The sequence below is a fragment of the Spinacia oleracea genome, chromosome 2 (assembly GCF_020520425.1).
Source record: "Spinacia oleracea cultivar Varoflay chromosome 2, BTI_SOV_V1, whole genome shotgun sequence".
In the NCBI taxonomy this organism is placed as follows: domain Eukaryota; kingdom Viridiplantae; phylum Streptophyta; class Magnoliopsida; order Caryophyllales; family Amaranthaceae; genus Spinacia; species Spinacia oleracea.
In genome coordinates this window covers 59,494,914-59,504,903 of record NC_079488.1, presented here as the reverse complement: position 1 = coordinate 59,504,903, position 9,990 = coordinate 59,494,914, and the positions used below count along the sequence as shown (strand labels likewise).

The 9,990-nt window shown below is 35.9% G+C and overlaps 1 protein-coding gene across 2 annotated transcripts in view; it reads left to right on the top strand.

Annotated features, from left to right (window-relative positions):
* Positions 1 to 313: 313 nt before the first annotated feature.
* The window catches only part of LOC110789926 (nudix hydrolase 3), a 41,639-nt gene continuing 31,962 nt past the window's right edge, over positions 314 to 9,990 (top strand). Inside the window, exons 1-4 of one of the 2 annotated variants that reach the window (XM_021994647.2) lie at positions 314 to 485; positions 1,343 to 1,522; positions 1,744 to 1,821; positions 2,768 to 2,864. In XM_021994647.2, the coding sequence (XP_021850339.1) occupies positions 406 to 485; positions 1,343 to 1,522; positions 1,744 to 1,821; positions 2,768 to 2,864 (435 nt within the window). In that variant the 5' untranslated portion in view covers positions 314 to 405. The remainder of the gene's footprint in view (positions 486 to 1,342; positions 1,523 to 1,743; positions 1,822 to 2,767; positions 2,865 to 9,990) is intronic. The other variant, XM_056836843.1, reaches the window with a different exon arrangement.

Genomic DNA, 9,990 nt, shown 5'->3' with positions numbered 1-9,990 from the left:
CTTAATTTATTATAGCCTAATTGAATTCCAACATTCAAGTACAACTTTCGTATAGTCAACGATATCCAACGAGGTTTGAATCAGATGATTTCAACTCAATAACTGTTATTGATGAATAAATCACAAGAGATAATCGTAAATAAATGGACTTTCAATATGTACCTTTTTTTTTTTTTTTTTTGATGGAACAATATGTACCTTTAAGCTCAAATTATATTCATTTAACTTCAATTTTTATTTTTATTTCCGCCTAATTTTTATATTTTGTCTTACTAATTTAATTACTAAAATGACACGTGATTTGCTCTATGATTACATTTCCGTTTGAATCCGTTCCAAATCACGTGTTGTTTTTTCGAGTCGCTTCCACTTACCATTAGCACAGGCGCACTGTAAGCAGCAGCCATGGATGAAGCAGTTCAAGCCGAAGAATACTTTGATGTTCTTACCAAAACTGGCCAGAAAACCGGCATTCGCAAAACCAGGTCTCCATTAATTATTTGTTGCCTGTAATTCGTATTCTAATAATTAACTCAATGTTTAATTTATACATATGAAAAACCTGATCTTTCGTTCACTTTTCTCAATTTCAATTTAGATTTGATCGACACCCGATTAATTTTTCATATTTGATTCCCACCCACCTAATTTTTCTCAACTTTAATTCTGACCCACTTAATTACTTCGGATGATTTATCGTTACATTTTTAATTTTATTTTATGTCAGTGCTGAATTGTGTACGATCATTTTTATGTTGTTCTGTTTAATTTGATTAGTTTTTGTTGTTGTTGTTGTTGTTGTTGTTGTTGTTGTAAATGATCGGTTATGAGGAGTGGATTATTTTTTTTAGAAAAAAACAAATTATTCCGACAAAATTTCTTCAGAATTTTGTTTCATGAAAATTGTATAATAACACAAACCAATACAATGTGAAAAAGTAAATTTTAGCGTAACTTGGTTAAATTTGTTTGTCATACTCATAACTAATCAATGGGATTCTACACGAAGCATAGAATGCCTTTTGAAGGTTTTGAGGTGATGCATCTGGCATTACCTTAAACAACCATAGTAGTTTTCTTTAGAATCGAAAATTACCCACCCAACAAAACTTTAGTGGGTTTCAAAAGTCTGGGACTCTATTTTATTTGGTTGCCACATGAATGTGCAATATTTGTAATGTTCGTTGCAATCTTTGTAATGTTCGTTGCTTCTAAAGCTTTTGTAATATTATGGGATGGCTTGGTGTTAAGAGATTTGAAAACGGTTAACCCTTTTTACTAAGAATGTTCTTATATGTTGGTGGATATTACCCCGGTGATTAATTTCTAAGAACTTGTGTAGAGGGCATGTTCATAGAGATGGGGATTACCATCGTGCTGTTCACGTGTGGATTTATTCTGAAAGCACAAACGAGCTTCTGCTTCAGAAACGTGCTGAATTCAAAGATTCCTGGCCAGGCCAGTGGGATATCTCCAGTGCAGGTCATATATCTGCTGGTGACTCTTCCCTCATAACAGCAAGGTAAATTGTGTCAATTTGTTAAATGTTGATCAGTCCTGTACTTCGTTACAATTCTAAGATTCAAAGTATTGGTCATGTCATGTGCTTTCTTATATTTGGGTTTTCACTGTCCATTTAAGTAAGCCATTGTATTTTATTTCATTTTCATGTTGTGATGGATAATTTGGTTGTTGTCGTATTGCAAGTGTCCTGTATTTTACATTCACTCTAAATTCTTGCAGAAGGGAACTTCAGGAAGAGCTAGGTGTCAATCTTCCAGAGGATGCATTTGAACTGTTGTTTGTTTTTCTTCAAGAGTGGTATGTACTTGATGTTGCTTCTATTCATCTTGATTGTGGTTGCTTTTGTGACTACGCTATTATTTACATATACATAGAAAGAAGTTGTGTATAAGATCATTCATGCGGTAAGTTGGTATGCCTTTAATTGTGTATGCCGATTGTTCTCCAAATATGCGACATGATTAATGAAGTTTAGAATGAATGAATTCCTTCGTCTTGCATGCATCAGGTACTTTTATTGTGTACCCACCCTTGCCTAAGTTACTCTTTTATGTTGATTAGTGACCATTTTACGTAAACATGGATGTGTCCATGTTAGAGTTACCTTTTAATGTATTTAGGTGACTCTTATGCTCGAAGCATTAAAAAACATTTATAACAAAGAGGATACCTTTTTCAAAGTTGGGCTTGCAGCCTGATAAGAATTTTCATAAAATCAATCAATGCGGTACATCAATCTTGTTAGAGAGAGAGAGAGAGAGAGAGAGAGAGGCTTTCACAATGTCTCTATAAAATGCAGCTTTTGATATGATTGAAGATTCTAACCAAATTGTTAGCCTCTGTTTTCTGAACTTTTTATTTTTTGAACTTATTTTATTTATTGGAACTTATTTAAACTTATTGCATCTGTAAAAAGTTTTCAATCAAGGATGGACTGAGATTTTTAGTGTCGTAAAATACCATCCAGTTTTACATCTTTCTGAGTAATTCGGTTAATCTGTTGTAATGTTAGGGACTGAAATACTATATTTTGCTTTAGTTTGGTTAGATTTTTATTTCCCTAGCTGGTGTCTTTATGTTCGGGTTTTATTGTAATTCCTTTCTTGATGTAATGCCATCTACCTCTTCAGTTTTAACAGAAGAGAAGAGCCGGACAATTGGATCCTACAAATGATGTGTTGATTTGCCTAATTTTTCATGTCATTCTGCTTTCTGAACAAACCAACTTTGTTTTTTGATGCAGCGTCACTAATGATGGAAAATTTATCAATAATGAATTTAATGACGTGTATTTGGTGACCACCATAGCACCTATTCCTCTAGAGGCATTTTCACTTCAGGTAAAAGTGGTAAAAGTTACATTTACCATTCATAATATTTCACTCAGCTTAAATTGTTGAGCAATATTAAATTTGACCTCTGTTTTTCATAAAGTAGGAATTTATTAATACCAAAAGGCGTTTAGGAACAGACTAAAACAAACTACAAGCCAAAAGCCAGCAGGCTAGGCAAACAATCTGACTTCTTTTGTTTAAGTTTCAAATATACCACTCCCTCCTTCTTGAATTGACCCTTTCAAATATCACAGAATTAATTCCAGGATGGGCTGGTGTTTAGTCGGACTATATATTACTATATATCATGCTTTTACATTGACTCACTACTCACTAGAGTCAGCTTGGCAATTAATCATACAAATTCGATAAAGTAACTAAATAACTAATTGAGAAAAATGTTTAACTAACGTAAAATGCTAACTAAAAGTTCAAAAATTATAACTTATGGCAAAAACTGCTTGCTTTTTTTTTTTTTTTGTTAGTTACCTAATTTGTTTTCTTAATGTTGTGATTTAATACGATAAAAGAATAATGTTGCAACAATAACATAATTACAATATAATTATAATAAACTTATCTCAATATCGTGATGAACGAGGTGAACGATTTAGAACGATTGTCGTGCCATGGCCGAACCACTGCTCTAAAAGACAATTCCGCACTACCTTAGTGCAGTAGAACGTTTGTGATTGTTCTCAAGGGCTAACACGACATCAAGACTCGTGTGCACTCACAAGACTCAATTGGAGATCAGAATATTTCCCCAAAACGAAAGAGATTTTAGAGAGAGGAGATGAACGCTTTTGTGTGTTTTTGAGATACTCTGTTGTCGCCTTGTCGGTTAACACGACATCACGACTTGTGTGCACTCACAAGACTCGATTGGAGATCAGAATATTTGCCCAAAAACAGAAGAGATTTTAGAGAGAGAAGATGAACGTTTTTGTGTGTTTTTGAGATACTATGTAACTGATCAAGTCTTGATTATATATTTATGTAACCAAGAAGATGGGAAATTCAATAGTAAAAAAGGTGGTTATATAGAGGTTATAAGGAGATAATGAAGGAGAAATTAACTCCCAACGGTTACGGAATAAATGGTGTAACAACCATAAGCTTCCTAATAACAATGATTGAACAAAATAAATAGGTAGGCCCACGACCCACCCACACATGACCCAAGGCCCAAGTTTGACCAAGTCAACGTGCGTGTGCGAGTGTGTCCACCAAGACCTCTTTTCCACCTTCTCAAACAGGTAGTATTAGAGCATCCACATTCATTAACCTCCTATTAATTTCTCTCCCCTCACCTAATTGGTCCACATCACTTTCCACTAACTTTATCACATAACCTTCCCATTTCACAATTTCATACCTACATTCATTAACCTCCCCATTTACCTTCTCTCTCGTACTTTTCCATACCCCACCACCTTTTCTCCCTCCTCTCCATACTCCACCAATATTAATAAAAATTATTTGATTCATCACATTAATTTTAGATAATATTAATTAAATCAAAGTTTGGTAATTATAATTAAATAATTACCTTTTAATTAATTAATCGGATTAATTGTAGTACGTTAAAAAAGCGTTATTTTTAATTACACTAGTTTAATCGTTAATTGTTATTTACACTAATTTACTCGATTAATGTTATTAATCGCGCTGACATTGATGACAATTTTTATTACAACAAATAAATACTTAATAAAACAACATAAATTCACTAACGAAACATAGATGAATTAGACATGAAACCATACAATTTATCTTTTTTAAAAGATTGCAATAATTTAGATGATCAGTTGTCATCGGTAGACGGGCCACAATGTTGCCAAATATGTTGAGCCTGGTTTTTTTGTAAGGCGTTGTGAACATTTCTATCCCATGCGTCAGTTTTCCTTTGCATATATTAGTTCAGTCCAATACCATTTAATCAACCAAGTTGCACAGAATAGTTTTTACGAGTTGATCTGAAAATCGCTGTCCTGTTTTCTTGCTCAAATTCCGACATGTCATGATAATTTTGGTATGTATCTCGCTCATCCTCAACAATCATATTATGAAGAATTATACAAGCCAACATTATCTCCCACAACAAGTGTTCGTCCCATACAAGAGCTGGTTTTTGTATTATTGCGAAACGGGATTGAAGAATGCCAAAGGCACGCTCCACATCTTTTCGGACCGATTCTTGGCGCTGACAACTCATCCACGGGATTCATTGGCAGTCGAATAGTTGGGATGAACACTGGCCACTTAGGGTATATCCCATCAGTTAGATAGTACCCTTTGGTATATATGTTCCCATTGACTGTAATGTTCACTTCAGGAGTTTTACCTTGATATAATTCATCCAACACTGGAGATCGTTGCAACACGTTGAATTGCAAGTTCCACGTGTTCCGAAAAATGCGTGCCATATCCACAAGTCACCAGGGGCAACTGCTTCTAAGACAACCGTTGCAGATTTACTCCTTCCCTGATATAATCCTTTCCAAGCACGCGGACAGTTTTTCCATTGCCAATGCATGCAATCTATACTGCCTATCATGCCTGGAAGCCCCGTCTTTCCCAATCATGTAGGAGGCGCTGCAAATCTGTAACAGTAGGCCTCCTCAAGTACTCTTCTGTGAACGCTTGTTGAACCCCTTTTAACGAAGTGAGCAAGACTTTCTCTTGCAGTTGACTGAGCTATTTTGATGTACTCATCAACTGAATCAGCTGCAGTTCCGTAGGCTAGCATCCTCAACGCTGCCGTACATTTCTGGATAGGAGTGGCTCCTAGTTTCCCAGTAGTGTCGCGACGTTGCTGGAAGTATTTGTGTTGTTTTGCAGTAACTGCTCTACAACTCGAAGGAATAGAGGCTTACTCATACAAAATCTACGCCAAAACACAGATTCTGTGTATAACGGATGATCAACAAAGTAAGTGTTCATTAACCTTGTGTTTGCAGCTTCACGATCTCTACAATGTGCCTAATCTTCTTGTTAGATCTTCTTCTATAGCTGGATTCTTCGGCAACTAGGCAACAATCAATTTAGCAGCTTGCTCGATTATGTAATCTTCTTCTTTATCTAGACACTCGTTCACAGCGGTGATGTTGTTGACATAGTCATCAAAGAAATCATCACTTGAGCTAGAAGAATTTTCATTTGGGTTCATGTTTGTGAGAAATTTGAAGAGGGGAAAGCTCTAATGTGTGTTGGAAGAAGGTTGTTGTGAAAAAACAAATGCAATGTAACTCTTCTTTTATAGACCTATACGGATAAGATTGCAATCTATGTCTACGGATAAGATAGCATTCCACATCTTTGCGAATAAGATTGCGATCTTTGTCTACGGATAAGATTGCATTCCATATATCTGCGTATAAGATTGCGATCTTTGTCTACGGATAAGATAGCATTCCATATCTCTGCGGATAAGATTACAATCTATATCTGATGATAAAATTATCAACTTTATTTTTCAAGATAAGTTAGTAATCTATCCATGAGAATCCAATCAATAATTAGGATAACAATGTAATCTATAACGTCAGTGGATAAGATATCAATATTAACTTATTAGTAAGAAAAACAATTACATTTAGCCCTGAAATACAAATAAATTAATCATAAAATACTACAACATAAAGCATTAAAACACATTTACGTTTATCATAAAACATGAGCTATCCTTCCTAAAAACAAATGAGATACTTCATAAACTCTTTCTTCAGCTTTACAAGATACCCTTCCTCAAATGGTTCAAGATACGATTTTGTCATCAACAATTGAAACATCTTAAACCTCAATTGAGTTTCATCTCGCTGTTTTTGGTACTCGAGCATATCAGACATTCCTTTCCTGATTAGACCTCGCTCATTTGACATCCCGCTTAAGTGTTATTGAATTCATCCAAGCTCGTTGCAACACCTTTCAATTTATTTTGGGCTTTCACTTTCTTCACACCGTCGGGACGCTTTGACATCCCGGCTTCATCGCTTGATCTCTTAATTCTCCCTTCACTCACAATGGTTGAATCTCTACCAGACATCCATCTTAGAAGGTGTTACATTCCTAGCCAACAATGGTGAAATATGAAAGGTTGACCATCTTCCCTTTTTTGTCTGTAAAGTTCATGTGCTTTAGCCTCTAGGTCATTGATGACCTCACCACTAGCTTGCATACGCTCAGCTAAACCAAGTTGTGCAACCCACGAAGTAACAACTTCGTTGATTTGACCCCAACGCCTTTTAAGAGCTTTGATGGTTCTTTTGTGCAAGACATCCGGTTTTTTTGCTACTGCTACGTCGTAGGAGTCTTTGATTTCATCCATAACGCTCCATTTTTCCGATTTGTTCCTTGCTCCAGATCACCGGAACATTTAAGGTAAGCGGACACCAAGTGTTTATCTTCTTCTGCACACCACCTTTCCCTCGTGTGCTTCCCTTTCTTACTTCAGTGTCTAGAACTTTATCTTCATCTTCATCATCACCGAGTGATTGCATTGGATGTTGGTTTTCAAACGGCATTTTGGTGCTACTCCCGTCACCCCCCGGAGTTGTTGGATATGGATCTACTTGTGGAGATGTTGTGCGCAGTGTGCCGGGTGAGGAATGTTGATACATAGCAAGGAATTGAGGATTGTTTAGCATGTTTGGATCAAAAGTAATATTTGAATTTTGTTGAGAATTTGGATTTGGTTGGTAATTTGGATTTTGCTGGTAATTTGGATTTGGTTGGTAATTTGGATTTGGTTGGTTTGGATTTTGTTGGTAATTTGAGTTTCTTTGATATCTATTTTCATAATTAGGATGATTGGGATCCATAATTATAAAGATGAAAAATTATAAGGATGATGAGAAATTATGGATTTTTTTCGGTGTGTGTTGAAAATATATCAAGATTGGTCTCTATTTATAGAGGATAAAAAAAATATGACTGTTGGTATTTATTTTTTTAATACATTGTATTTTTTAAGTTACCGTTTAAGTAGTAAATAGTAATATTACCGTTGGAAATATTGAAATGTTGCTGCTATTTGAAGGGGAAGGCAATCCAACGGTAATATTTATTTATTTTATTTTTTAATTGAAGTTGGGATGTTTGAAGGGGAAGAAACACACGTGGGGTATCACTTTGGACCACTTTTGAGACCACTTTTATATGGGAAGCATCTCCTATTAACAACCTCCCTTTTTTTGTGGTATTTATTAGAAACATTCAACAATGGTGGGAAGCTTCCCATTTCCATTTTTTCTTAAATGGGAAGGGTAATTTCCCACCAATGTGGATGCTCTTACTAACCCTCACTATATAAAGTGAGGAAATGCTTGGGATTCTTTTCATGTGAGATAAAAAGACTACTCTCTTTTTTCACTTTCATTTGTGGGCTTCTTGAACATATAAAACTTCCAACAATCCCCCACAGGTTCGAATATGTGAAAAGAAAGAAAGAAATTGTTTTTGGGAAAAACAAACAATTGAATAAGTGTCAATGTCTTGCGACTTGAATTAACACTTAGTGACATTTAGGCTAGGATCTCTTTCTTACCAAGTGGCTTTCGTCTTGAACTTAATAGGAGGTTGGACACCCACCACTCAAAGCACACAATTGAACATGTATAATTAGACCTGTCAAACGGGTCGGTCGGGTCGGGTTGTAAAAAATTATTTTCGGGTTCGGGTTGAATCGGGTCGGTCATTTTCGGGTTCGGGTTTACAAATGCTTGTTCAAGACCCAGAACTTTCGGGTTCGGGTCGACCCAACGGGTTGAGAGATTTTAAAACGCGCATTATATTTTCATTAATTTAGGTGATAAATATACAAAGTATTAGCAGAAATTAACAAATTTTCCTACACAAGTTTATATTTAGTCAAATTCAACTATAAAATGACGTATAAGTATAAATAAAATCATATTACACACAACAATAGTAAAAACAACGTGCTTATTATGCTTAAATTTTCTCATAATCTCATTTTTTTAGTATAAATACAATGATTTTCAATCGGTCGGGTCCAAAACGGGTTCGGTCGGGTTTTGACCCATTACTTTTCGGGTTGCTCGGGTTCGGATAAAATCGGGTTACGGGTCACAAAATCTTGTTCAGGACCCAGTATTTTCGGGTCGGGTTCGGGTCGGTTTTCGGGTCGGGTAGATTTTTGACAGGTCTATGTATAATGTTCTGAATCTCCGCCAATAAAAGTGACGCATTATACGGCCATACGTCCGAATCTTGGATGCTCATAGGTGCTCTGGAGAATATCCCATATCACAATTCTCATAGGAAGCGGCCACACTTCCACACCTAAGTAGGTGAATCCAATAAAATGTGAGCTACATCACACCACCAAAAATATGGATATGAGTTCAGTAAGAGCCGTATGCTTATCCTCTTTCCAATTGTGGCAACCACATAACAAACATCTAGGCATGGACAAAAAATAATTTTTGTGCACCCGAATTATTACATAATGTTCCCCTTTGAACTCTGAGAGTAGGAGTTCGTTACTTTACAATTCATCCAATGGGCCTCAATCCCATCATTTCCGATGTTTTCAAAGCTAGTTTTAAAATAGGCCTTTCGTTAATGGATCCGCATTATTCAATTTAGACTTTACACAGTCTAAAGATATCACTCCAATAGACGACATATCTTTGACGACCTTATGCCTCAAACGAATATATGTGTCTTTCTTCCCATTGTAGGCAAGGTTGTTTGCAAGAACAATTGCAACTGAAGGAGCTGGCTTCCCTCACAGTGGAATATCTGCAAGCATATTCCTTAATCATTTGACTCAGAAACTGCCAATTCAATAACAATAAATTTATATTCTATATTAGCCAAGAAGTACGAGATTGCTTGCAAGATTTACAAGATATAGCTCCACCCACCCTAGGGTGAAGACATAGCTGCTAGTGGAGTGAACTTCATAATTATTAGATACCCAATGGGCATCACAAAATATCCCTCCAACACTCCTGGAAATTTGGAGTAGTGCAGAGTCCAATCCATGGTACCCTTAAGATACCTAAGCAATCGCCTCATAACACCCCAATGTGCATTGCTTGGGTTATGAGTGTACCTGCTCAACCTACTCAAATAATAAGTAATGTCAATCCTGTTGCAGTTC